Source organism: Triticum aestivum, chromosome 6B (genome assembly GCF_018294505.1).
Source record: "Triticum aestivum cultivar Chinese Spring chromosome 6B, IWGSC CS RefSeq v2.1, whole genome shotgun sequence".
NCBI lineage: Eukaryota > Viridiplantae > Streptophyta > Magnoliopsida > Poales > Poaceae > Triticum > Triticum aestivum.
In genome coordinates, this window is record NC_057810.1 from 43,095,440 (window position 1) to 43,111,017 (window position 15,578).

The window sequence follows — 15,578 nt, forward strand, 5'->3', positions numbered from 1 at the left end:
CAAGCGAGTGAGCACGGGGGGCAAGCCGTGTCCTAAATCTAGCGGCGGTAGCGGTCAAACGGCGCTGACTGGACGGAACCATGACGGGAGGGCAAAAGCACAAAGAAACCAAAGTGAGTTGGGCAAGAACGAGGGTTTTTGGAAACTAGGGGCAAACCTGCCGAGGGGGACACAACTAAGGGCACCAAATTAATTATCGCATCTCCATTTGGATCAGTGTGGAGGCACAATGCTCCCTAAGAAGCCACTAGGGCCACCGTAATCTCCTCATGCCCTCGCACAATGCAAAGATGTCGTGATTCCACTAAGGGACCCTTCAGGGCGGTCACCGAACCCGTACAAATGGCAACCCTTGGGGGCGGTCACCAAACTCGTACACTTTGGCAACCCTTGGGGGCGGTCACCGGTACCCGTCAAATTGCTCGGGGCGATCTCCACAACCTAATTGGAGACCCCGACGCTTGCCCGGAGCTTTACACCACAATGATTGAGCTCCGAACAACACCAACCGTCTAGGGCGCCAAGGCACCCAAGAGGAACAAGCTCTAGGGTGCCCAAACACCCAAGAGTAATAAGCTTCTCAAACTTCACTTCCACGTATCACCATTGAGAACTCAAACCGATGCACCAAATGCAATGGCAAGGGCACACGGAGTGCCCAAGTCCTTCTCTCCCAAATCCCACCAAAGCAACTAATGCTAGGGAAGAAAATGAGAGGAAGAACAAGAAGGAGAACGCCAAGAACTCCAAGATCTAGATCCAAGGGGTTCCCCTCACATAGAGGAGAAAGTGATTGGTGGAAATGTGGATCTAGATCTCCTCTCTCTTTTCCCCCCAAAACTAGCAAGAATCCATGGAGGGATTGAGAGATATCAAGCTCAAAGAAGGTCAACAATGGAGGAAGAACACGAGCTCAAAGGATAAGGTTCATTGGGGAAGAAGACCCCCATTTATAGGAGGGGCAAAATCGAACCGTTATGCAGCCCGCAGCCCGCATCTGGGCGGTAGTACCATTGCCGGAGCGGTAGTACCGCTGCCACAGTGGTACTACCGTTGTGGCAAGCAGGCATAGGGCAACCAGGGCTGAGGGAGAAGAAGTACGCGCACTAGGGCGGTACTACCGCTGATAAACGGTACTGCCGCTCCCTACAGCCGCTGAAAAACAAAGGAGGGCAGCGAGCTGAGCGGCAGTTGTAGCGGACGTAGGAGTGGTACTACTGCTAATAAGATGTACTAATGCGCCCTACTGCCGTCCCTAGTACCGCTCCCCTGCGTGGTCCTTTACGGAAACCCGACACGAAAAATCGAGACCACAACAGGGGCGGTAGTACCAGCGGCGCTAACAAGCGGTACTACCGCCGATATGCGGTACTACTGCCCTGGCCGCGGTACTACCGCTTAGCACCCAACACCCCTTGTTTTGCACAGCACGGATCCAATAAAACTAGAACTGCCATAACTTCTGCAAATGAGCTCCGAATTGAGCAAACTCAAGCTTGTTGATCCAACAGAGAAGCCTCCAACAGAGAAAGGTTTGCCACAATGGTCCACTTTATCAAGGGCAAACCTTTGCCTTGCACATGGTCCACTTGAGCTAGATGATGACGATCTTGACTCCCTCAAGTTGGACCATCTTTCTTGATTGCGTTGGCTTGATGAAGACTAGTTTATTGCTCCCCCATACTCCACTATGGGTGAGCCACTTTTCCGTACATCTTCACAAATCCATTGTTACCACAATGGACGGCAAGCTTCAAGCATTTGATCTCTTCATGATGCTCCACTTGAACGCGCACACCGCAACCTAACCCCACAAAGAACTCTCACATAGACCATGGGTTAGTACACAAAGCACAATGTACAATGCTTACCATACCATGGGATCACTTGATCCCGCTCGGTACATCTTCTACGCTTTGTGAGTTGATCAACTTGATTCACTCTTGACTTAGTCTTGATCAACCTTGAATCTTTCCAACTCTCTTCATTTGGATGATGTCTTGAAGGTAAACATGAATGAGCACACAATCTTCTTCTTCAAGACATGATTGCAATAAGCTCAACACTCATATGACCAATCTTTGGATAATTCCTTCATAGCACCTTGGTCAACTCATAAACTCCTTGAAACCAACACATGGATTTCAAGAAAAGCCTATGGACAAATCCTTCAAATATAACTCAAGGCAACCATTAGTCCATAGAGATTGTCATCAATTACCAAAACCAAACATGGGGGCACCGCATGTTCTTTCAACAATGCTCCCCAAGAAGCCACTAGGGCCACCGTATTCTCCTCACGCCCTCGCACAATGCAAGATGCCATGATTCCACTAGTGCTTCCCTTGAAGGCGGCAACCGAACATTTACAAACAAGGTTGGGGCAATTTCCACAACTCAATTGGAGGCACTCAACACCACCATGAAGCTTCGCCGCAATGTATTGTGGCTCTGAGGTGACCTCTTTCGTCTAGGGTGCTCAAAGACCCAAGAGTAACAAGATCCACAAGGGATTAGTGGGGGAATCAAATACCTCTTGCTGAAAGTGTAGATCGGGGCCCTCTCAACCAAACCCTAGAGAATCAACAAATTTTGTTGGCTAAGGAGAAAGATCGGGCAGAAATGAAGCTTTGAGAAACAATGGACTTTTGGGGATAAGATGTGGGTCTTCTTGGAGAAGAAGACCCCCTTTATATAGTGGAAACAAATCCAATTGTCATCATGTCCACAGGTCGCACATAAGCGGTACTGGACCAACGGAAGTACCGCCGAGCGGTACTACTGTTGCCTAGAGTCGTACTACCGCTGCCTAGAGAGGTACTACCGCTGGGTAGCCTTAGGACAGATTTTCAGAGAAACAAGGTGGAATTCCAGAGAAGCGGGAAAGAACAAGGGTGCAAAAAGAAGATGTGTACGTGATGATTCCACCCAAACATTTCCGATGTGTGCCCCCTCTTAATAGTATGACTTTCTTACGACTCAAATCCACTGAAAAAGAAACGCAGCAAAATAACCGTCTTGATTTTAAATCCCTGAGGGGCACAAATCGTTTTGTGCCATATGATAGATTATCTGAAATGCTCAATGCACACGATTAGTCCACAAAAGCCTTGTCATCAATCACCAAAACCACTAAGGGAGAAATATGCCCTAACATCGCTCCAAAATAGATTATTTTTTGCCGCGACACCCACGAATGTCGTTCCCTAATGAAACTTGGCAGGCACTTAAAACATTTGTCATTCTTTGCCACCAAATTTTTTTTGATTTTTTTTAGAGTTTACTATTCATGGTGGTATGACACACTTTATAAAAAGGTTGAGGCCCCATTCACAACAGAACAAGCAGAAAAGGAGTAGAGAGACGCCATGATCACCACCACCATTCCCATAAACCCTAGCCGCCGCCATCTCTATCTCCATACCCATACCATTCTCCCCATAGTTAGCCACATTTGTAATCGGTCCATCGCATACAGCGACATTATAAGATTCTATACAATCATCCATCCTTCATCAATATCATCTACAATGGTTTTCATCTATGATATGATTGCAATGCGTGAGGAATCCCCTCAGACCATGGCCTGAGGCAAAGCCTTGAAGCCCTATGTAGTTGTCCATAGGATCTGAAAGTGCGTATTAGTCAGGCACCTAAAAGAAGTTTTGCATCAGTCACTTTTCATCAGGACCATTAGATCTTCATCCAACGGCCTGAAATAGACCAACACTGTCATCTTCTTCCTTCCTTTCTTCTTCCTCTCACACACCCACAACCTACCCCACCCCAACTGCCGGTCTCCACCACCCGCGGGCGATGGGTGCTACCATGCACCGCTTCACCGCGCCACCCTCCACTCAACCCCACCCCCTCCCCCGCGGTCGTTGCAGGCCACCGCCCTGGCCATCCGTCTAAACCCCGAAGACCCCCGGCACCCCCAGTGAAATTTCTTCCTGGCCTCCACCTAGGACACCGTCCCCGGCTCCGGCGCCGACACCGCCGCTCCTCACGTCGTCCCCATATTCGGCCTCGTGCACAACAAAAAACGACTGACACGGGGGAAATTTCCAGGCAATCAGATTTAGCAAAAACCGAACTGTGTTAGCTTGATACTTTAATTAATAAATCTGCCTTCTTTAAGAAAGAAGAGAAAAAAATTGTTACAAAGCGTTTTTTCGCGGGTCCTCGATTCAAATTTTGACCCCCCACGCGCAGAAACGGAACGAAGAAACGAAAAAAGACGCGCCAAGCCAGGGCGAAAAGCCTCTGCGCTCTGATTGGTCGGTTGGACAGTGCCACGGATCGCTCCCCCCTCGCCCCGCCCGCGACGCTCCCCGCGCCCGCTATAAAACCCGCGCCCTCGCCGCCGTCCCAACCCACCAAACTCAGAGCATTCCTCCGACCCAGCACCACCGCCGCCAACACCACCACACCTCGAGAGCCCTCGTCGCCGGAGAAGCAGGCAAGCAAGCAAGATGGCCGGGAGGAAGGGCGGCGAGAGGAAGAAGGCGGTGACCCGGTCCGTGAAGGCCGGGCTCCAGTTCCCCGTCGGCCGCATCGGGCGCTTCCTCAAGAAGGGCCGCTACGCGCAGCGCGTCGGCTCCGGCGCCCCCGTCTACCTCGCCGCCGTCCTCGAGTACCTCGCCGCCGAGGTAACCGCCTGTCCTTCCCCTGCCTTCTTGTCCGGTCCCCTTTCCTCTCGTGTTCGCCGGATGGCTGATTTCGTTCTTGGTTTGATGAACCGCAGGTCCTGGAGCTGGCCGGCAACGCGGCCAAGGACAACAAGAAGACGCGCATCGTGCCGCGGCACCTGCTGCTGGCCGTCCGCAACGACCAGGAGCTCGGCAGGCTGCTGGCCGGCGTCACCATCGCCCACGGCGGCGTGATCCCCAACATCAACCCCGTGCTGCTGCCCAAGAAGTCCGCCGCCGCCGCCGAGAAGGAGGCCACCGCCAAGTCGCCCAAGAAGAAGGCCGCCGCCAAGTCCCCCAAGAAGAAGGCCGCCGCCACCAAGGAGTAGCCGCGCCATGGCCTCGCCTGCTACGCCGAGGGACCGTGTCGTGTTGCTTAATTCCATGTCTTTTGGCTAGCTGGATCTTGTATGTAGTGCGGCGTTGCAAGCTGGTGGTAGTCTGTACTCTAGTTTAGTGGCCCTTTCATCAGATCTCGATGAGCAAGGCCGGCATGGCACTGTGTCAGCGATTCACTATGCGGGAATGGCTAAGGAAAGATGCAATCCTTTCAATCTTAATTGTCTTGTGAACCAATGGCTGAAATCAATCTTGTGGATCTTTGTTGCCTGTCTTTGCCTCGGTAATATTTGTTGTGGATCTGAAAATTGCCACATGTGTTTTTGGCCTACTGAAGCATGGTCCTCAGCTTCAGCCAGCCATGATAAACTTCTTATCCTAGATGTCATCTTTCAGTTCGCAGTTATTTATCACCCTATTAACAGGGCCACCGTGTTGAGGCCGATTGTGTTTTACTTCCAAGGAGCAGGGAACTGGATGAATCAACAGTAACATTCCATCTTATACGTGGTAACCAAACTCAGTAAATTTCATGTAGATATTTGACCTTGGGATGCATGAGCTTCTGGAGTGAAGGAGAAGTCAGCACGTTGGCAGGAACCTCGGCCAAGCCTTCAATCCACAAGTTGGTACTTCAGATTCGCAAACAGTATATACGTGCCCAGCGAAAGATTGATCTGACATTTCTCAGTAAACAAACAAATTCCTAGAGCATTCTTAGTTTCTTGGTTAAAACGTGTATATTCAGCAAACTCGTTCCCACCACAACAGCAACAAGCCATCCAAACTACAACACAGCTTCAAGATGGCCATTACAACAGACTCAAATGCCCGGACTGCTACTAGCTCCAAACAAGCTACTGGAGTACTTACTACTTACCCATATATAACACGACTGCTTCACTTGCTAATACTATATATACTTACTAAATCATAACTCTCCATACATACATGCATACTACACCGACTTGAGCCCCAACACCGTAGAGACCCCCTATACATTTGACAACCTCCAAAACGTACTGCAACAACATACTAAGAGACAGCAGCACACGCCTACTCGGCATGGTTCGAATCACCCCCCTCGGAGAGCATCCAGCGCATGTACTCCGCCCCGTCGTCCAGCGATGAGACCTCGCTGGGGATGGTTACCCTCTTGCGAGTCAGCGTCTCTACCGTCACGGCCGCCCTCTTCCGCCCACCTCCTCGGCGCGAGCGCAGCTGCTCATCCATCTCCTCATAGTCGCCCTGCGTCAAGTTAGGTAGGGCGTCATTCACTTTGATTTGGGCAGCAAGAGAATTTGTAGACCATACTACCGAGACTTTAGGCATCGGCCGAAGGACTTATGGAATTTGTCCATCATACTGATCAGCTAGCAAGACTCACCTCTACATATACATGACAACTCGACTTCTCGTGATTGTCCCTGACATGCTTGTAGGGGAATGTCTTGCCACACCCCGCGACCCGACACTCAAAAGGCCTGACTTGGTCGTGGCACGCCTTCATATGCATGGTTAGATTTGATTTCTGCAATGGAAAGGGGACACATGAGTAAAGACAAAAGTGTGTGTACATAAAACCACACTTGAAAGAAGAGTAAGGTATCAGAAAGTGTATCTAAGGTCTTACGTTGGAAAAGGAGCATTCACAGCCATCAAAACTGCATTCCAGCCTTTCAGTAGAGTGCACTTTGTCATGAACTCGTAGATGCCTTTTAATGTTCTTCCTCAGGTGTTTCTCCCCACAAATATCACAGTGAGTATATAGATGGCAAGACTGGTTATGAGCCTTCAGGCACTTGGCATTTGTGAATGTCTTCAAGCAGCCAGGCTCACAACAGACTACTTCCACATAGTCCAATTTGGCTGCCAGAAAATAGCAAAACATGCATCAGGTCAAGACATCCCTTAAAACACGTCATGAATAACAAGGAATGAACTCCAGTAAAAAATAATAAAGAACGTGCTTCGGTACACAATCTGATTTAACAAGCTTTCTACTGATGGATTCTTATCACTGAGGTCATACCATGTGACTCCTCGTGTTTCTTCAGCTGTGAAGGATACTTGAAAGCCTTTTTACAGCCCTCCTCCTGGCAAATAACCTGTTGGTTGCTTTTAGTGTCATCAATTTTGCATTCGTGTTCTTCCTCATGCATTTCCTTAACATGTCTTTGAATATTCGCCTTGATGCTGAACCTCTTGCCACAACCTTCTAGAGGGCATGTAAACAACTTGCCCTCATGTGTAAGCATATGCCGGTTCAAGTGATCTTTTCTTATATAGCTGAAGGGGCAGTCTTCAAGTGGGCAGGCGAAGGATCTCTGCAGTCAAGCAAGAAAAATAAGTCCAAATTCAAACAGTTGCAGTACTTATGGTTTGCTAAATATTACATGTCACCCAAACAGAAAAATACTGATGCAAATCTTCCCTATCTCAAACCCTTAAACCCATATCATCCAAATAATGAGGGAGCAATATATTCTGAAAATCGGATTCTCATGAAACGACTACAAGATAAAACCCTTCAACTCAAATTTATGCTCAAAATTTCAAGATAATAGATAGGAACCTACATAGTCATTTCAATCAAACATTTATAGTAATAAAAGGAAAATAGGTTAAAGAATAATGAAGCAAAGACCAAATTCAATGACCCAAGTTTAGCAAAATATTTTGTTCTCTTAAAGTCCAATGAGAGAGGAGTATCGTCATCATAGCGAGCAGAGAACCAATGAAGAAGGTGCTAGCTTTCTGAGACGACATCTTGATATCGGATCCTCACTCTTGGCAAAGCTCCCTTAAGGAAACCCACTAAGAGATAGCAGGATAAGATAAGGGCATTGCCACCCTCATCTCCAAAAGGATCCAAGAACACCTATAAGTTTATTATTACAAGTATTGTCACCATAGCGAGCTGAGAACCAATGAAGAATGGTGCTAGCTTTCTGAGAAGACATTTTGTTATCGGATCCTCTCACTCTTCGCAAAGCTCCATTGAGGAAACCCACTAAGAGATAGTAGGATAAAACAAGGGTATAGCCACCCTTATCTCCAAAGAATCCAAAACACACCTAATAGCTATTTGTTGAGTCAAGATATGAATATTGTCACCATAGCGAGCTGAGAACCAATGAAGAATGGTCCTAGCTTTCTGAGACGACATTTTGATATCGGATCCTCTCACTCATGGCAAAGCTCCCTTAAGGAAACCCAGCACGAGATAGCAGGATAAGATAAGGGAATTGCCGCCCTCATCTCCAAAGGATCCACAACATTTACAATTATTAACTGTCAAATAAAGATGGAAGTATCCACACCATAGCGAGCTAAAGAACCTAATAAACAAGGACCAAGCTTTCTGAGATGGCATCTTGATTTTGGATCCAATCTTTGCTCCAACTAAGGACCCCAAAACATGAAGCCCAAAGAAGTAACAGAGAAAGAGGACAGTAGAAAGATAGGAGATAGATGGCGTCCCATATTCCCTGAAGGATCCATTTTACAACTATGCAACATCACAATGAACAATGGACAGCATCAAGCCAATCATAACTCAGTTACCTATGCTTTAATGCCCTAATAGGCAGCATCAAGCCAATTATAACAGTTATATATGCTTCCACGGCCTATGTAACTGCAGACTAGCCAGGAAATTCAAACATATTTTATACGCAACTCAATAGATGAAAAACAATTCGGCAGGCATTTGCATAGTACAAACAAAAACAAACAAAATATTATGCAGATTATCAGAGTTATGTAATGATTAAAACAGTACTAAACGAGTATAAAAAAGGACAAACCTCCTGAATAAGCGTGAAGGAGGCAATCTTGTTGGAGCTTCACAGGAGGTCATCCCAACCTGTTACTAGTCCAACCAAGATTAAAATGTGCCTCCATGCATTTTGGAGTTCTGTAATGGGATCCAATGCTTCACGCTGTTAAGTATCTATTATCTAAACCCTGCAAAACAGTTGTGTTTGGCGAATTGTATAAAATAGAACAATTTGTTTCCTGGAAAGATTCATGGATGCAGAAAATACAGGGAAACTGTGCGGTGTTATTGACTTGTCCAGTAGTCTCAAATTCTATTCATTCATGAGAAATACCAACCTCTTTGGAATGACTTTGCATGTGCTGCTTCAGATGAGCTGGCTTCCGGAAACAAGCTCCGCACTCTTCACATGAGTGTTCAACCCCATGAACAACCTTTTCACCATTTGAGTTATAGATTTCTGATGCGTCTAACTCATCCTATAGATAAATTTGGGAGAGAGTATTATCAATATCACACATTTTCTCAACAGGGCGAAAAGTATGTGGAAACATAAAGGGAAAGTACATCATTCGTAAAAAAAAACAGAATATAAAATGCATAAGCATAAAAGTGAAACGGTTAGATTTAATTGATGCAACCCACATAAAGTACCATTATCTATGATCTACAGAGCGGACAAAATCACTGGATTTGACTTCCTATTTGAAGTAGGATGAGGCATACATGATTCACATCTATATTTTCATCCTTAGTGTTACACTACAATGCAAGTCTGCAGATCGGGGTCATAGCTATCGCAGTGATTCTGGTTGAGTGGTCGTAATGTTGCGATAGGCGTATTTATGTTCTAAGTTATAACATCACCTAAGATTTCGTTCTCGCCTGGTCTACGTGCAAGGTGAAGTTATTTACAACTTGATGAAAACTTGATTAATAAAAGTGGGCAAAAATGAGAAAAGATACACCTATACATCAACTAAACCAAAAAAGGGTGCACAATGCCTTTCAGCACAAAGAAGATATAATCTTAACCATGTGCCAAAAATATCTGTAAAATAGTGTACCTTGTGCTGAGCAACCATGTGAGCTCGAATGAGATACATCTTGGACCTAACAACAGTGCAAAAATCACACTTGATGCGTCTAATATCTTTGCTATGCGTCTCTTCAGACTTTTCATCTCCATCGATCCCATTTCCAGAAGACATCTAACAGTAGTGAACAAGAAAGTTAGAAGTGGTGTTTATTACAAAATAGCAAGCAACTTGATGAAACATTCATATGTACCGAATACAAACAGAACAAAACAAGAAAATTGAAAATGATTGCAAACATGTACATAACTCACCTACCTATCTACTCTTCTTTTATCAAATATATCAACAACCAATGCAAGTATCGCAAACTTTTAAAGTGGATAACTTAATATGAATGTTAATGACTCTACAGCATGTGAAACCCCAATCAGAAAAATACAGGGCATTGCCTTTAAGTTTTAAGCATAATACAGAAAAAAGGCATCCATAATTACAAGACAACGCATAACAATATATGAACAGTGCATTAATCACAGTATATGGCTACAAAATCCAAAAATTCTGGGACAAGACACAAGACTATCTCAGGAACTCAGAAAATCTCTTATATAAGTTACTAATGAAGAAATGGCCAGTATACATATTTAGAATAAGAGTTCCTCATCCACACAGATTAATGAGTTTTCTTCCAGTGCAGATGATCTAAGATCCATCTTTAACTGCCTATCAATTCCTTCCAAGGTGTCATAAATTTCCCTTCGAGCATCATGCGCCTTGTCCTGTACCAAGAATTCATGGACACCACCATCGACTTCAATCCAACTACACCCTGGTTTTTTGAAGATATTCCTTGTCAACATTTGTTTCCTTATATCCAGAGCTTCTTTCCACCTATCTGATGAGGCATAGATATTCCAAAGAAGCACATAAACCCCATCATCCCCTGGTTCTCTCTTTATAATTTCCTGCCCGGCAGTCTCAGCCAATCTATCATTGCCATGAACAAGGCATGCACTAAGAAGTGACCTCCATATAACAGTATCAGGTTCCACATCCATATCATATATCAGGGCTTCTGCTTCCTCTAATAGCCCACCCCGTCCTAACAAATCAACAATGCATCCATAGTGCTCAAGCTGTGGTTTAATGTTGTAGATCCTACGCATTTTGTCAAATAACTCTCTGCCTTGCTGTATTAACCCAGCATGGCTGCAGGCTGACAAAACTGAAACAAAGGTCACACTATTTGGAACAACCCCAGACCTTAGCATGTCCTCGAAGAGCTCAAGAGCTTTTATCCCATCACCCTGGACAGTGAAGCTCGAGATCATGGTTGTCCATGTGAATGCGTCCTTCAACGGCACTTCTTCGAACACGGCAAAAGCCATCTCTATACTTCCACTCTTTGCATACATGTCCATCAGAGCATTGCTAACAATAATATTTGTGCTGATATTGAACTTACTTCCATACCCATGAATGACACGCCCAAGATCTAGAGAGCCAATGTCAGCGCAGGCAGACAGTACACCTACAATTGTGACATGAGTAGGACGGTGACCCTCCAGCACCATCCTACCAAAAATTTCTAGAGCCCGGATGGGCTGCTTGGCCTGAACATGGCCAGTCACCAACGCTGTCCAGGAAACCGTGCTCTTCACCGGCATCCGGTCAAAGAAGGACAGCGCCGCATCCACACCAACACACTTCATATACCCATGCAGCATGCTGCCCCAGGTGACCTCGTCTTTCACCGCCATTTCGTCGAACACCCCTAGCGCACCCTCGAACCTCCCGCACCGGCAATACATATCGACCAGAGCGTTGCCGACGACCAGCTCAGAGCCCAACCCGCAACGGAAAATGAGCCCATGCACCCCTGAACCAGCGCGCAGATCGCCAGCCCCGCCGGACGCCGAGAGGGCGCCGACGACCGCAAAGCCATCGGGGCGGTGGCCGGAGGCGACGGCGCGCGAGAACGCGGACATGGCCTCGCGGTGCTGGCTCAGCTGGAGGTGGAGCGACATGAGGCTGGTGAAGGAGACGAGGTCCGGGCAGGGGATCTCGCCGAACAGCCGGCGCGCCTCGGCGGGTCGGCCGAAATCGGCGTAGCACCGGAAGATTTTGCACGAGATGGACTGGTTACTGGGATGGAGGCCATTGACAAGGGCCCGGGCGTGGATTCTCTCGAGCTCTCGCAGGGATCTGCACTGGGCGAGCAGGTGATGGCAGACGCTCCTGTTCATCCACCGCGGCCACCTGGAATTAGAGCCGACATTACTGGCTAAACTGGTAAGCGGTCCACTCTACTGGCGACCGTCAGCGACAAATCGCCGCAGCTCGCCGCGGATCTGGACAAACGCCAGGAGAAATCTAGGCGCGCGGCGAAGGCCTAGCTCGCGCTCCGGACATTTTTCAGCTCGTGGAATGAAATGCAGCGGTGCTGACGATTGTTCGGGCTAAATCATGGCGAGGAGAGGGAGAGGTTCGCTGGGGATTCGAGAGGGAGGGCGGGGACGGGTGCTCACCGTGGACTCGGAGGGTGCGGCCGTGGGGGACGGAGCTGGGGATGACGCTGGCTCGTGGGCAGCGGGGAGGCGGCGGCGGAGGGAGGGAGGGAGGGAGGGAGTGGTTTCCTTGGCTGTTATGGAGGCTGGCTGGTGGCCTCTTTAAAACCCTAGCGCGCCGGTGTCTTCCTGGGCCTAGTGGGCTTCGCAGCGGATGGGCTGACGACGTCTGGAAAGGAGAGCTCCCTCCTCCCACGCGGCGGGGAAGCTGCACATATATTCCCGCCGTTGTCATCCTGGTTTTCAGAAAGAAAGAAAAAAAAACTGAACGAAATCACCAGCTAAGTAAGGTTTAGGGGTATGAGGGATGGTACAATTTCAACATTTCGCTCCTCAAACCACTCGAAATGAACGAAAATCTAGCCGATCCGTCAAGTTCGTGAGCACCTTTGTGTTGATTCTTTGCTACAATGCTCGTACCTAGAAATTGTAAAATCACAAGCTAAATGAAAACAACAATCAAAACTGCCGTCGCTGCCCTGAAGGTCGTCCTCCTTCCGTCATGGTATCGATCACCTCCATGTTATCCGAGTTATAATAATGCGATTGCATCCTATCCTTCTTTGCGCTAGGGACAAGACAAATTTTAGGGCCAGAGCTTCGGCCACACTAGCTAGTAGAAAAAGAACCTAATGTTCAGCCGGTTCGAACGGCTATGCATTAGTCCCGGTTCGCGTTGAACCTTTAGTACCGGTTCATGGCACAAACCGATAATAAAGGAGTGGTGGCAGGCTGACGTCAAGCCGGGGCCCCACGAGCCCCTTTAGTCCCGGTTTGTGACACGAACCGGGACTAAAGGTGTAACCTATAGTGCCGGTTTGTGTCACAAACCGGGACAAAATGGGTCTAACCTTTAGTTCCGGTTGAAGACATAAACCGGGACTAAAGGGCAATTTTCAAACTCTACCCCCCCTTATCGCCATTTCAGTTTTGTAAAAAACAAAAAAAATGATAGAAACTTCAAAATTAAAATCCTTCGAGATGTAGTTATGTTACTACATCTACTAGTTAGGAAAATTAAAAACCTTAAATTTGAACATGTTTTGCAAAAAAGTGTTATCAAAAAGTAAAACGGCCATATCTACGGCCTGTTTGCAAATTTTTAGAATCCTCAAATTCTAAAAGGAAAAAAAGATATGCTCAAATTTCATTTTTTTTTATTTTTGTTAAATCTGGTCAAATTGTGTTCAAACTATCGTCAAACTAATTATTCAAGAAATATTAGTGTTAATAAATAATTATTTTAGTTTTTTTGACTTTTGGTCAAACTACTTATTTAAGAAATATTTCTGTTACTAAATAATAATTATTTTTTAGAATAATAGTTTTAAACTCAAACGGTGAAACATGTGACTTCATGCTCAAGCTAAATTTCCGAGGGTTAATAAGATTGACAGCTTACTATTGTCAGGTAAACAACAAGTGCAGACTTGGAAACTAGGGGGGAATAGAACTCGGAAGTTAAGCGTGCTTAGGTTGGAGTAGTGAGAGGATGGGTGATCGATCGGGAAGTTAGACGATTTGGAATGATGATGGGTGATTAGAGCAATGATGAGCGGTGATTAGAGACTAAATCGTCAAGTAATTCAGAAATTTGAAAAAACAATCATTTTTTTCAAAAAAAAATAATTTTTTTAAATAAATAATTCCTTTACTACTGGTTGGTGTTACCGAACGGTACTAAAGGTCCCCTAGACCACCGCGCGGGCTTGTGCCACATGGTGGACCTTTGGCCCCGGTTCGTGCTGAACCGGGACTAAAGGGGGGGTACCTTTAGTCCCCACCCTTTAGTGCCGATTATAGAACCGGGACTAAAGGTCCTTACGAACCGGTACAACAGGGCGTTATTCTACTAGTGTCAGAACATCCGCACACCAGTCAATCTTACCATTACCTGCTGCAATAAATCTACCTTTGTCGTCTCTTAAGACTACTCCCATCGTACTCCTAAGTAAGTCATGGTCAAAAGAAGCATCAATGCTAAGTTTAACAAACCCCTACCAGAGGACAAGACAACCCCCCTGTTTTCATGGAGACCTTTTGAGGGGAAGCAGTAACAAAATTGGTTGCAAGAGCCCAGATTCCCATTGAAATCTGGTGTGCATTTTGAGTTGTCTCCTTCTGAACCAATGTACGCTTTTCCCACCAAATGTACCAGGGTGATATGGCAATCATTTCACGTATATTCTGGATGCCCATCATACACAACTCATGATCTAGCATTTGAAAGTAAATAGTCCAAAGCCACTTCACTCACACGATCTACTTGAAAAGCTCTACCGATAATATCATCCATCCCTAGCATTCTCCACACTTGTTTGCTCTGTTGCATAAAAATAACAGATGCTTTGATCTTCTAGTCCATCCGAGCAGACATGGCAATTGGGTGAGACTTTCACATGTCTATTGGCTAGCGCAACACGGCACAGAAGGGTGCGATGTAGCGTACACCAAATAAACTTTTTAACCTTTGTCGAGCAAGAAAGTTTCCATAATCTACGCCAAATATGATTAACTGTGGTACGTCCCATTCCATTTTTGTGTCGCAACTTATTTCCATATTGATGATCCCATTTCACAAAATAAGCAGACCGAAACCGAAAACATAGCATTTTGTTTGAAATTCCAAGCGACGGAATCTGGCATATCATGTTTCGAGATAGGTATCGCGAGTACTCGTGGAACATCTATAGGCCACAACATTTGCCTAAGTAGATCTTCATCCCAAGTATTAAGAATAGGGCCAATCAAGTTTGCTCCCTTATAACAACTGACCTCTCCTGGGAGTAACAATTTTTATGTTTGCATAATTTGGAATTCAGACATCCTCCCAAATGTTAATATTCTGAGCATTCCTCACTCGCCAAATGTGACCATGTTTCAGAGAACTCACACCCGCCATAATACTTTGCCATGTGAAAGACGACCCCTTCTTTAGATTAGTGTTAAACAAATCACCGTGAGGGTGGTATTTGACTCTCAGAATAGTAGCATATAAAGAGTCTGAATTCTCTATAAGGCATCAAGCCTGCTTAGGGAGCATTCACACATTTTTTTCTGAAAACATCTCACACTTTTTTTCTTTCGAAGCACACTATGCTTCCTTTCGGAGAAACACAACTGTGTTTCGGAAGCAAACCTGTGCTTGCACGAGAAGCAA

At 46.1% G+C, this 15,578-nt stretch overlaps 3 protein-coding genes across 4 annotated transcripts; 1 reads left to right on the forward strand and 2 right to left on the reverse strand.

Moving 5' to 3' along the window:
- The first annotated feature begins 4,372 nt into the window (after nt 1-4,372).
- On the forward strand, nt 4,373-5,251 carry LOC123135616 (protein H2A.6-like). Its single transcript, XM_044554766.1, has 2 exons — nt 4,373-4,652; nt 4,748-5,251. Exons 1-2 carry the CDS (start codon nt 4,476-4,478, stop codon nt 5,018-5,020), a joined length of 450 nt encoding a protein of 149 aa, XP_044410701.1. The 5' UTR covers nt 4,373-4,475; the 3' UTR covers nt 5,021-5,251.
- A 470-nt stretch (nt 5,252-5,721) lies between these two features.
- On the reverse strand, nt 5,722-12,485 carry LOC123135615 (transcription factor IIIA). Of its 2 annotated transcripts, XM_044554764.1 has the most exons (7): nt 12,380-12,485; nt 9,879-10,022; nt 9,150-9,290; nt 7,063-7,357; nt 6,664-6,899; nt 6,418-6,561; nt 5,722-6,278 (listed from the first exon to the last, which is right to left on the reverse strand). In XM_044554764.1, the coding sequence occupies exons 2-7, from the start codon at nt 10,020-10,022 to the stop codon at nt 6,087-6,089; spliced, it is 1,152 nt and encodes a 383-aa protein (XP_044410699.1). In that variant the 5' UTR covers nt 12,380-12,485; the 3' UTR covers nt 5,722-6,086. The 2 variants fall into 2 exon arrangements, with proteins under 2 accessions (XP_044410699.1, XP_044410700.1); XM_044554765.1 differs by lacking the exons at nt 9,879-10,022; nt 12,380-12,485 and adding an exon at nt 8,840-8,999.
- LOC123135614 (pentatricopeptide repeat-containing protein At2g22410, mitochondrial-like) lies at nt 10,436-12,480 on the reverse strand. Its single transcript, XM_044554763.1, has 2 exons — nt 12,380-12,480; nt 10,436-12,110 (listed from the first exon to the last, which is right to left on the reverse strand). The coding sequence occupies exon 2, from the start codon at nt 12,095-12,097 to the stop codon at nt 10,496-10,498; it is 1,602 nt and encodes a 533-aa protein (XP_044410698.1). The 5' UTR covers nt 12,098-12,110; nt 12,380-12,480; the 3' UTR covers nt 10,436-10,495.
- Nucleotides 12,486-15,578: the final 3,093 nt, after the last annotated feature.